The 13,432-nt window shown below is 45.0% G+C and overlaps 1 protein-coding gene across 2 annotated transcripts in view; it reads right to left on the minus strand.

Moving 5' to 3' along the window:
* The window catches only part of LOC135518280 (ral guanine nucleotide dissociation stimulator-like), an 87,841-nt gene that overhangs the window by 67,530 nt on the left and 6,879 nt on the right, over nt 1-13,432 (minus strand). Inside the window, exon 1 of one of the 2 annotated variants that reach the window (XM_064943337.1) lies at nt 5,252-6,362. The exons of the other annotated variant lie outside the window; for it this stretch is intronic. Within the exon in view, the coding sequence (XP_064799409.1) occupies nt 5,252-5,344 (93 nt within the window). The 5' untranslated portion in view covers nt 5,345-6,362. Of the gene's footprint in view, nt 1-5,251; nt 6,363-13,432 lie in introns of those variants that run through there. 2 annotated transcript variants of the gene reach the window in all.

Raw genomic sequence — 13,432 nt, forward strand, 5'->3', positions numbered from 1 at the left:
CAACAACGGGGGGTGATATAGTAGTCATGATTATGGTGTAACACTGGTGTGGTACTCAGTCCTGGCTCCTGTCGTTATGTAACACCAATGACAGGGCATAGAGGCTCTTCCCTGTTGCTTTGTGGAGGCTTACTATGGGCTATAATTAAACGCTTTGTCAGTATCCACGGTAACCTGCAGGTGAGGTTCAGAAAATAATTATAGGACGCCATTTTATTAGTTGGATAGGCTTTTTTGTGATCCCAGAATATTACATTTTTATTGTAGCGGAAATAGCTTGTGTGCTGCTGCGGTGCATTTGTTCGGTCGTTTTTATGATTCTCAAGCACTTTATATAATGGTGTGGGAGCTATCAACATCTGTCATCACCAATGGGTGAAGCACTGCAGAGATTTCCTCTTATTTTTTGCTCATCAAACATGTTTTGCTGTCTAGATGAGAGACATTAATTTGAACATAGCATGCATACACAGAATAAACCAATTCTTGGACTAAAAATATTCTTAATTTTCATCCGGGAAACCGTCCCAACGAGTACAGACACACTTGTATAAACTCTTTAAAAAAAGGGTTCTGAAAGGGTTCTTCGTTGTCCCCACAGAGAACCTTTTTTGGTTCTAGGTGGGACCCGTTGGGGTTCCACATAGAGCCATCTGTGGAAAGAGTTCCACATGGAACCAAAAAGGGTTATTCAAAGGGTTCTCCTATGAGGACAGCCAAAGAACCCTTTTAGGTTCTAGATAGCACCTTTTCTTTCCAAGAGTGTAATGGAAGAGCATTTCTCCCAGTGTCACCTCACCTTGCCTTGTCTTTATTTAATTTTACTTTACTAGGCAAGTCAGTTAAGAACAAATTCTTATTTTCAATGATGGCCTAGGAACAGTGGGTTAGCTGCCTGTTCAGGGGCAGAATGACAGATTTGTACTTTGTCAGCTTGGGGATTTGAACTTGCAACGCTCTAACCACTAGGCTACACTGCCGCCCCAAAGGGTTCTCCTATGAGGACAGCCAAAGAACTGCAATTACTACACTGGTAAATGTATTTGAAACCAGCCAGAGTCCACCAGCTCTGAACTGCAAAGCATTCAGGATGCACTGGAATAAACTGTTCCCTTACCCACTATTGTAGGTGACCAAACCACCCACCCTCTCTCTCACTCTCGCACTCTCTCACTCTCACTCTCACTCACACAGCAGAGGTCATCAATATCTTTCACATCTTAAAAATGAGATACTGTGGATATTCAGTGTCATAAAAATAGTATGATAAGTTCAACACTTTTAAAGACGCTCACAAAGTAATGCTTGGGGATAAAACATGGAACTCTCTTTTTCTCTCTCTCTTATTCTCTCTCCCCCAACCTACTGTACAGCAGAGCAGAGGTCATCATTACAGATGTGGTCGACCTCCCCTCCTCCTCCCCCTCCCTTCTCCCCCTCTCCTTATCCCTCTCTCCCCCTCTCCCCTCCTCTCCTTCTCCCTCCCTTCTCCCCCTCTCCTTCTCCCTCTCCCTTCTCCCCCTCTCTCTCCCCTCTCCTTCTCCCCCTCTCCCCCTCTCGGTTGAGAAATGTAAATAAGTTGTCATTAGAAAGGTGGAGCAGAGAAGATACTGGAAATTACAGAGACTACAGAGTAATGACACTGGAGCTGATAAGAACTCCAAGGGGGCTGACAACAATACAGACTCCCAATTTCCACCTCTTATCTCTGGGACACCACATCCAGGAACAGAGCCTGGCTGATACTATAGCTGGGCCGGGTGGGCTTGTGAATTGGGAAATGAAGAGGAGTTTTGGCAAAAGCCTGGTTGTCTGAATAAATAAAAGTAACCACTGGAAAATTTGCCAAGTAAGATGGGAAATGATCTGGTGACTTTCCAAACTTGTGTCAAAATAGAAATACCAGTCCCAAAATGCTTACTTTGACAGCGCTCAAGTTTTCAAGATATGCAACTTTCAAAATACAGAAATAACAATGGCATGAAACCATTAAAGTGGCACTCCAGTCTCCTTTTCACCTTATTTAACAACTGATTTACTTAACAAAAGGCACATCTCATTAGGTGGTCCAAGCATGTCATGACATGGCACGAGCCATATACTTCTAATGTGATGGGTCCACTTACAGGGCAAGGAGAAACTAATTCAGTCAAAGCTGGTTGGCTGGTGTCTGTGGAAAGATGGGAAATTATCCTACTTTTGCTACTTAGTTTTGTCACTCACTAATAGTGCCTTCTCTTTCTAGAACTACCTTACATCAATCATACATGACCTGAACTATAAAAACAAACACACATCACACAAACCAGCACACACAGAACATGTCTGAAGTTGACCGCAATGGATTCACACGCACGCCAGATACCTCTGAACCTACTTCAAACGTTCCGACAATAACTTGTCATTGTGACACATTTTACATAGTAAAATGGCCACTTTCGGTTGTAGATCATTATATCAAAGTGACACGAGATCATGTTTTGTATTGTGTTGCTTGCTTGCTACAATGCTACTCAATCCTGATTCAATGAGCATCCATGAAAGGCTGTTGCCCTGTGCCGTGTTAATAATAGCGTCAGTGCACACATAAATACAGTTGAAGTCGGAAGTTTACATACACTTTAGCAAAATACAATTAAACTCAGTATTTCACAATTCCTGACATTTCATCCTAGTAAAAATTCCTTTTCTTAGGTCAGTTATGATCACCACTTTATTTTAAGAATGTGAAATGTCAGAATAATAGTAGAGAGAATGATTTACTTCAGCTCTTATTTATTTCATCACATTCCGAGTGGATCAGAATTTTACATACACTCAATTAGTATTTGGTAGCATTGCCTTTAAATTGTTTGACCTGGGTCAAACGTTTCGGGTAGCCTCCCCCAAGCTTCCCACAATAAGTTGGGTGAATTGTGGCCCATTCCTCCTGACAGAGCTGATGTAACTGAGTCAGGTTTGTAGGCCTCCTTGCTCACACAAGCTTTATCAGTTCTGCCCACAAATTTTCAATGGGTTGAGGTCAGGGCTTTGTACCTTGACTTTGTTGTCCTTAAGCCATTTTGCCACAACTTGGAAGTATGCTTGGGGTCATTGTCCATTTGGAAGACCCATTTGGGACCAAGCTTTAACTTCCTGACTGATGTCTTGAGATGTTCCATCAATATATCCACATCATCCCTCCTCATGATTTCATCTATTTTGTGAAGTGCACCAGTCCCTCCTGCAGCAAAGCACCCCCACAACATGATGCTTCACCCCCGTACTTCACGGTTTGGATGGTGTTCTTCGGCTTGCAAGCCTCCCCCTTTTTCCTCCAAACATAACGATGTTCATTATGGCCAAACAGTTCTATTTCTGTTTCATCAGACCAGAGGACATTTCTCTAAAAAGTACGATCTTTGTCCCCATGTGCAGTTGCAAACCGTAGTCTGGCTTTTTTTGGCAGTTTTGGAACATTGGCTTCTTCCTTGCTGAACAGCCTTTCAGGTTATGTCAATATAGGACTCGTTTTACTGTGGATATAGATACTTTTGTACCTGTTTCCTCCAGCATCTTCACAATATCCTTTGCTGTTGTTCTGGGATTGATTTGCACTTTTCGACACCAAAGTACATTCATCTCTAGGAGACGGAACGCGTCTCCTTCCTGAGTGTTATGACGGCTGTGTGGTCTCATGGTGTTTATACTTGCCTACTATTGTTTATACAGATGAACGTTGTACTTTCAGGTGTTTGGAAATTGCTCCCAAGGATGAACCAGACTTGTGAAGGTCTACAATTTTTCTTCTGAGGTCTTGGCTGATTTCTTTTGATTTTTCTATGATGTCAAGCAAAGAGGCACTGAGTTTGAAGGTAGGCCTTGAAATACATCCACAGGTACACCTCCAATTGACTCAAATTATGTCAATTAGCCTATCAGAAGCTTCTAAAGCCATGACGTCATTTTCTGGAATTTTCCAAGCTGTTTAAAGGCACAGTCAACTTAGTGTATGTAAACTTCTGACCCACTGGAATTGTGATACCGTGAATTATAAGTGAAATAACTTGTCTGTAAACAATTGTTGGAACAATTACTTAAAGTAGATGTCCTAACCGACTTTCCAAATGTATAGTTTGTTAACAAGAAATTTGTGGAGTGGTTGAAAAACTAGTTTTAATGATTCCAACCAAAGTGTATGTAAACTTCTGACTTCAACTGTACAGCTACATTCTTTCTCCTGGCAAATAAGAATAAAGTACTTCACTTAGGACCTGCCTGAGTGGGCACCTGACCTGTTACCATGGCAAAACCATGCTGATCAAAGCCTAAAAGAGCGACCTGACCTGATAGGCTGTCTCCTCTCCACCTCCTACCCACCAACCGGTGTTAACTCACAGATTCTACCACATAACAGGAAACTGACCGAGGATCAGAGAAATAGTACATAATTAAAAAATCCTCACGCCACTGTCCAGATAATGTGCACACTGTAGAGTGCATATCAGTTTGCATATGCATTCAATTCAAAGGTGAACTGTAGCATATTACACAAGCATATTGTAAGCAGTCACAACAGATTCCCACACTACCACTGTCCTAGCTCTCAGTCTCCACACCAGACATCTGCAGTCAGTGATCCCCTCTCAGTCTCCACACCAGACACCTACAGTCAGTGATCCCCTCTCAGTCTCCACACCAAACACCCAGTCAGTGATCCCCTCTCAGTCTCCACACCAGACACCTACAGTCAGTGATCCCCTCTCATGCTCCACACCAGACACCTACAGTCAGTGATCCCCTCTCAGTCTCCACACCAAACACCAGACACCCACAGTCAGTGATCCCCTCTCAGTCTCCACACCAGACACCCACAGTCAGTGATCCCCTCTCAGTGTCCCTCCACACCAGACACCTACAGTCAGTGATCCCCTCTCAGTCTCCCCTCAGTCTCCACACCAGACACCACAGTCAGTGATCCCCTCTCAGTCTCCACACCAGACACCTACAGTCAGTGATCCCCTCTCAGTCTCCACACCAGACACCCCTCTCTCAGTCTCCACACCAGACACCCACAGTCAGTGATCCCCTCTCAGTCTCCACACCAGACACCCAGTCAGTGATCCCCTCTCAGTCTCCACACCAGACACCTACAGTCAGTGATCCCCTCTCAGTCTCCACACCAGACACCCAGTCAGTGATCCCCTCTCAGTCTCCACACCAGACACCTACAGTCAGTGATCCCCTCTCAGTGTCCACACCAGACACCTACCAGGTGGTCCAGTATGAGAGGAACATCCAGCATGCACATCATCATGGGCTGGACCAGGGCTCGGTGGAGGCTGAAGGGGGACTTGGACCCCATGCGGCCCCAGGGACAGAGTCTTGGCTTGGGCTTGGGTGGCAGGGCGCCCCTGGCTGGGGCTGTGGTCCTCCAGCTCTCAGAGCGAAGCTGAACCAAAGAGATCTCTCCTTATGAGTCTTCTGCTGCACTTTCCTTTATCTATTTTTCTCACTTGTTGTTTTCCAAAATGAACGAAGGGGAAAAATTTAAAAAGTAGACCAAGTAGACGCCTCTTCTTTCTACTCAGACTCTCTCTTTCCTGCCTCTCTCTCCTTGTCTCTTTCTCCTTCCCTTCTCTCTCTCTCCTTGTCTCTTTCTCCTTCCCTTCTCTCTCTCCTTGTCTCTTTCTCCTTCCCTTCTCTCTCTCTCCTTGTCTCTTTCTCCTTCCCTTCTCTCTCTCCTTGTCTCTTTCTCCTTCCCTTCTCTCTCTCCTTGTCTCTTTCTCCTTCCCTTCTCTCTCTCTCCTTGTCTCGTTCTCCTTCCCTTCTCTCTCTCTCCTTGTCTCTTTCTCCTTCCCTTCTTTCTCTCTCCTTGTCTCTTTCTCCTTCCCTTCCCTCTCTCTCCTTGTCTCTTTCTCCTTCCCTTCTCTCTCTCCTTGTCTCTTTCTCCTTCCCTTCTCTCTCTCTCCTTGTCTCTTTCTCCTCCCCTTCTCTCGCTCTCCTTGTCTCTTTCTCCTTCCCTTCTCTCTCTCCTTGTCTCCTTCTCTGTCTTTCTCTCACTTCTTGTCTTTTTCTCGTTCTTTGTCTCTCTCCTTGTCTCTTTCTCCTTCCCGTCTCTCTCTCTCCTTGTCGCTTTTTCTTTCCCGTCTCCCTCTCTCCTGGTCTCCTTCTCCGTCTCTCTCTCCTTGTCTCCTCTGTCTCTCTCTCTCCCCTTGTCTCTTTCTTTTTCCCGTCTCTCTCTCTCCTGGTCTCCTTCTCTGTCTCTCTCTCTCTCCTTGTCTCCTCCTCCGCCACTCTCTCTCCTTGTCTTTTCCTTGGTCTTAAAGTTGCTGTAAGATCCTTATGACATGCTGCTACACGTTAGAGCATGCCTGTCCACTACTTTGAGACACTCACACATTGTAAACCTTAAAGGAGTGCTGGGGTGTAGGAGGCGAATCAGCGAGCAGGTACTCACCACTCCCTCGCTCTCCTCTCTGAACAGCTGCTGATAGAAGGCTATGGAGTGTTACTGGAGTGTGTGTGTGTGTGTGTGTGTGTGTGTGTGTGTGTGTGTGTGTGTGTGTGTGTGTGTGTGTGTGTGTGTGTGTGTGTGTGTGTGTGTGTGTGTGTGTGTGTGTGTGTGTGTGTGTGTGTGTGTGTGTGTGTGATGTTTGTATGAGCCAGGGGCGAGAGAGAGAGGACTATTAATGATTGAGTACCAGAGAGGGAAGAAAACAAGCTTCTACATGCTTTCTTTTCCAAGGGACCTCTGTTGCCAAGGTCAGTGGTGATGCTTTGTGTGTGTGTGATCATCTAACATAAACATCTACGACACAATGGACAAATCATGTATGTGTGTTGGTGTGTGTGTGTGCCTACAGTGCTGAGGGCCATGGCTGACCAGTTTAAGAGCACTGCATTGGGAAATGTATGCATGAGCAGGGAATATACAGTCAGCAGTCTCTTTCCACTGCACATAGCACAAAAAGAGCACTCTAACACGGCTGTTTTTCCTGTTCTATGCGTCTCTCTCATGTGTAAGGTCACCCGATGGCATGCCTGAACCATAGAACACCACATCAGCCACCGAATTCAGAAGTCACTGTTAAAGTATAATTACACAGGACAAGGTGCCTCGCAAATTCACCACTAAGTACACTACACCTGCTCTTAAAAATGTTCTGGAAGTTTGTGATGAATGTTAATTCTACACAAAAGCATAACTGGGACACAACAACAGACCGGGGTAGAATGAAATATGGGGGGATCATCCGGGGTAGAATGAAATATGGGGGGATCATCCGGGGTAGAACGAAATATGCAGGGATCATCCGGGGTAGAACGAAATATGGGGGGATCATCCGGGGTAGAACGAAATATGGGGGTTGATCTGGGATGTGCATCCAGGACGTCCAGAGTGGAATATGTACGGGATGGGAACTTGCTCCACAGTGCTATTCCAGCTATGACTCAGATTTACCACTGACCGGAACGAGATACATGACTGTAATAAAGGAGGCTTACTCCATCTAAATGCTTTGCTCTTTTGAAAATGTGCCTCTGCCAGACACTTCTAATGATTATCAGTGTGATATCCCGCCTCGGGGGAAATGTGGACATTAAGATGAATGCGGTATCACACAGAGACTAGACGCGCTTTCTTATCACATAACAAATGTCAAATTCCCTCGCTGGATGATCGCTATCAAGTCTGATGCAAAGCCGGTTGCCAGGATTGTGTTATTTCACCTTTCATCAGAGCGTGAGGTGGCAGTATGAAGGCAAACAAGGCTGGACTTCAGAGAGTCAGTGCCAAGGAGCATGGGGATTAAGGGATAGATAGCAATTGTGATGATGAGGGCAAACTAAACGGATAGCTGAGGTGAAAAGGTCAAAGAATTAATTGGAATATGTACGGGATATAGAGAGTTTATGGACAGAAACAGTAATGGGTGGATTAAAGAGAGAAGATGGAGGGGAAATGCATAAACTGACAGTAAATAAAGTGCACTCAAACAAAGGATGGATGAGAACGCAGACAAACTAATTACAAACCAAGAGCTTGGGGATAAGACTGAATCTGTGCCCCAGGTATGTTAGGAAGCAGCAGCAGAACCCATATTAAGATGCAGAAGCCAAACTCAGCCGACGCCGCGGAGCTTCCGTCGTTATGGAGACAGCCGAGCACTCATGCGCACTACCAGCCCTGCCCGTGTGAGTTCTGACTGCCGGCCAAGACACCAAGGCACTCCTCCAAGATGGACACGTCCAAAATGGTAAATGTCTCATCCTGCTATACAAAATGTTGGTAATTCTCCAAAACCTTTCAGGCAGGTAGCCACCTCTCATGTCTTGAACATGTTTAGCCTGACAAGGAGGGAGTGCTCACTGGACAAAAAGCAAATATTCCCGGAGCATCAAGGAGAACCCGGTACAAATGTTTAGGGAATGTTCTTTAAACCTCTATAACCTAAAGCCCAAGTAATATTCTGGCCTATTACATAAATCTACAGTAAGAATAAGTACCAAGGGCTAGGAAGACCAAAATGTTTGGGATCCCATGTCATGTGACAGGAAGTGTGAAGGATCTGGGGTCTGTTCACTGGATGATAAGTCAACTCCACTTCCTGTGGGTCATATGCTCGGTCCCATATTTATCTCCAGCTCTTTGCCTGATACCCCTTCGGTAGAAAATAAGAACATGGCTCCGCCTACACCTACGGAGGTGTGATGATGGTGGTCAGGCACATCTCCATCATCATATGTTTCTATCTGCATTTTACTTCCTGAGTGTGCTGGCCACATCTTCCCCCATCCATACAGACATGTATCATGTCAACACTCCACAGAGGATCACATTTAAGGGCATGCTATATGCTTCACAACTTAATCCAAAAGTACATCATCACAGTGAGATAGCAGCTTCCTCCAGGGAAGCCCAGATGTAGGGATGGAGCAGCCTCCTTCCTCTCTCTGACAGACAACAGGAGACAGAGAGGTGTGTGTGTTTGACCTGCGTCTACTCAACTGGAAGGAGAAAATGGTTGCTGTGTCAAAGAGCAGCTAAACCGGGATTCGACGATGTGGCAAAACAAGCGCTAGGCTACACACACCACCTCCTTTGTTCACATACTGTCCCTGACTGGCCAGGTGCAGCGACTGGCCAGCTGCCATGGCAACAAAGTGACCATTCCCTGCCCCCCCTCCTTAAGACACAATAGGCAGAGAGATATTTATTGAGGCATCATTGGCAGCCCCCGTAATTACAGCTTTGCTATTCACATAGTTGTTTTGTTAGAACGGGGACGTTGACTTTCTAGCTACAGGCATTTTCATGTCTCATGTCAACTCTTCATCATGTAATAAATACTACCACGTCTGACTAGGCATATATAACACGCATTCATGTGTTTTGTCTCAGGGAAGACCCCTCGGGTGTCCTCCCAGCCGCCTGATCACAAAAGCTTATCCCCGTTGAGAGGCTTTCAACAATTAACGAGCGGCGCGTCTGACTGGCAGAGTGGAAAACAACTGTCTGTCAGAGGGATGGAGATGGGCTCACAGCCAAGAAGCTTCTCAGCCATCTGATGTCCTGATCCCCACTGCCTCCAGAACAGTCTAACAAGCCACCCCAGCACAGGGGAGGCCAAAGTCAGGAGTCAGGTCAGGGGTCGTTATAGAGGCAGAACAGACACACATAAAACTGCAACAACCCACAGACGTGTCTTGCAGCAACAACAGATTATGAGACTATGATTGTCCTTTAAGATTCAAGACTTGACTTATTCAAAGACTTGAGACTTGACTTCTGGCTCAATGACTTGAGACTCAACTCAGAGTCGTGCTCAATGACTTGAGACTTGTCCCAGAGTCATGGTCAATGACTTGAGAGACATAGGATGCCTTGAGAGACTTGAGTCTGACTCATCCTCAAATGCTTGAGACTTTACTCTGAATCATGCTCAAAGACTTGAGACTTTATTTAACCTTTATTTAACTAGGCAAGTCAGTTAAGAACAAATTCTTATTTACAATGAAGGCCTACCCCAGCCAAACACTAACCCGGAGGAAGCTGGGCCAATTATGATGCCGCCCTATGGGACACCCAATCACGGACGGTTGTAATACAGCCTGGAATCAAACCAGGGTCTGTAGTGATGCCTCTACCACTGAGATGCAGTGCCTTAGACGACTGTGCCACTCGGTTCAACTCTGGTTGACTATGGTTCGTGACTCTGGTTTGTGCTCAAAGACTTGACTCGAACTTGCCCTAAGTGACTTCTGGACAAGTCTGGCACAGTCTCACTGATTTGCAGTGCAAGATGATACATCTATCAGGACCAAACTCTCTCTTTATAGCGACACGTGTTTCGATGAATTGTGGCTATTATTGTGTCATAACTCAATGTACATGCTCTTTGTCTCTGAGACTTCGTGTACCATAGTGAAACAGGGTGGGCTTTGGACATCAACAGCATATATCCTCCCTGTTCCACCAACCTTTACTCCCATCTGTTTACCTTTTCTCAGCTAACCGCTGACAGATCCATTGTCGGGTTTCATTACAAGCGCATTGAGGAGAAGTCACAGGGTCTGGCGCCAGAAGCTGAAATGTTAGCTCTGAAAAAAGGTTGAGTGGGAGGTTGGAGGTTGGTGCTTTATGTCCTTTATGACGTATAATATCATGATCATCCTCCCTTGGCCTTTCATAGTCTGCAAGTCATCCCACCTGGTATGATATCATGATCATCCTCCCTTGGCCTTTCATAGTCTGCAAGTCATCCCACCTGGTATGATATCATGATCATCCTCCCTTGGCCTTTCATAGTCTGCAAGTTATCCCACCTGGTATGATATCATGATCATCCTCCCTTGGCCTTTCATAGTCTGCAAGTTATCCCACCTGGTATGATATCATGATCATCCTCCCTTGGCCTTTCATAGTCTGCAAGTTATCCCACCTGGTCAACCCCTCCATGAATGTTCCTTCATTTGGCTCTCATCACCCTTAATTCAGGACGGATGCTTCCACACCCTATCCCTGTACTGTACAGCACACACCGTCCATGCTGTACACAGTCATAAAGGATGTGCTTCCTTGAGCCCTCAGCAAGGGAAGCATGGTAGAGGGGAAACATGGCGATAGTGGTTGATGTCATTTATGGGGTTAGCACAGAAAACAGGAGTAAGTTATAAACCAGTGTTTACCCTGCCAGATATAATTGAGGGGAACAATGCATGTAAACTTTCCATCCGTCTTTATTTGTCCAGTTACACTCACTCACTACTCCAACCTTAAATCCAAGCATATGTACAATGCTATAATTTGCACATAAAATATGTATCAATGTCGAAAACACACACAAACTTTATATACAATTAGAGCATTGTACAGTTTCATTGGTGCAGCCAGGCATAACCAATCAACCCCATGACCAGAGGGGCCCAGAGTCTGATCTACCACCATTATCACACTGAAGCAAAACATACCCACCGCTTCTATAGCAACGATGGAAAAATAAATTATGTCACTGCTATAAGTTACTCAAGAAAGGCACAGATATAAATACTCCAAGGCATTAATAGTATCTGCTTTCTACCAGACCAGAATAAAGCATCAGCAGCTGATGCTGTTGATGTTGCAGATAATTAAATGTGTTTTTTTCTAATAAAGACAAGGTACAGTGTGGCAAAAAAGTATTTAGTCAGCCCCCAACTTTGCAAGTTCTCCCACTTAAAAAGCTGAGAGAGGCCTGTAATTTTCATCATAGGTACACTTCAACTATGACAGACAAAATGAGAAAAAAAAATCCAGAAAACACATTGTAGGATTTTTAATGAATTTATTTGCAAATTATGGTGGAAAATGCACAGCGGGTACCATTTTTGTTCTAGCTAGAGAAAAAACATTTTTGGTTGCAGGTAGAACCCTTTTAGTTCTGTGTGGCTCAGTCGGTAGAGCATGGCGCTTGCAACGCCAATCGTCGTGGGTTCGATTCCCGCTGGGGCCACCCATATGTAAAAGTAGTGGCCCCAGCCGACTTGTAAGTCGCTTTGGACAAAAGCGTCTGCTAAATGGGATATATAGTTCAAGGTAGAACACTTTTGGGTTCCATGTAGAACCATTTCTACAGAAGGTTCTACATAGAACCCAAAAGGGCTCTACCTGGTACCCAAAAGTGTTCTCCTATGGGAACAGCTAGCTAAACATTTGGCTATGGACTTGCACTGACAGTATGGGATTATGGAGAGTGAATTAAATTGTTTCTTCGTCATCTTGCTAGGTAGTTAGCGGTAGCCATCTGGCTAGTATCAACAAGGGCTTTCCACAAAATAGCAACATTAGAGCAGCTAGCAAGCTAACATTGGGTTCCAGACCGTTAACTAAGCAACACAGAAGGACATGCATTGCCAAACAACGCTACTGCCACCTTCTGGTTTGGAGTATTTTAACAAGGCTGAGTGGCTGACGACTTCAAGTTCTTTGCTGTGTGAACACAAAAGAGATTATACTAAGTACTGTCTGCAGGCAAACGTTTTACAATCCTTCCGGTGTCTCTGGGCTATTTATCAGTGAGTGAAAGAAAGCAAGTGAGAGAAAGAGAAAGAAATAGAGAGACAGAAAAAGGACGAAAGAGAGACAGAGAGAAAGAAACAGAGAGAGAGAGTGTGTATGTTTGTTTGTTCTGTGATTGATATTGAAGGTTAATCAGTGAGTGAGGGGTGTGTGCATAATTATATGTATTTGTGAGTGTATAGATGTCACCAGTGACATAACTACTCTGTATAACACATTCAAGCCAAACCAAACCAATCAAACGCACCCAATCAAAACACACCAAACCAATCAAACACATTGACTAGGCTAAAACTAGACTTTTAACATTATTTCCTTTCCGCAGTTTCAGGCTTCTCTACGAAAACTCCACAGACGGCTACAAAACGACAACACATTTAAGCTTCAACCAGCTCTCACTACTAGCCTACATGAGCCTACATGGCACAACACCTTCGGCCCCTCGCGGTCATACACACTAACACCCAGGCAGAAACAACAACTAGTGTCCCCTCACATTGTGACAGCGTGACCTTATGCTGGTGACCAGAGGCCAGACTCCATTCAACTCCTCGTATTGTCTCCTTGCCAAAGGAAGTGGCGTTTACCCGCCCTCACGTTCTTCATGATTGCACCCCTTTGTCTGCCTATGAGCGTAATGGAGGCAAAAAAACTAAAACATGAACAAAGGTCTCGACAAGTAGACCACGCGCAGCTACGAGAAACCATGTTAATGGTTGATTGTAACGGACAGAACATTTTTGTGCGGCCATTGGCCAATGAACCGCAATTGTCGCTCATGGTTTGTAGTTGCTCATCAGCTACACTGCTGGTAATTAGATCATATTCATATCGTTGACCTTGAGTTCATTATAATGAGAGAGAGGGGAGGGGGATTATGGGAAGGTGGCT

Source organism: Oncorhynchus masou, chromosome 28, assembly GCF_036934945.1.
Source record: "Oncorhynchus masou masou isolate Uvic2021 chromosome 28, UVic_Omas_1.1, whole genome shotgun sequence".
In the NCBI taxonomy this organism is placed as follows: Eukaryota; Metazoa; Chordata; class Actinopteri; order Salmoniformes; family Salmonidae; genus Oncorhynchus; species Oncorhynchus masou.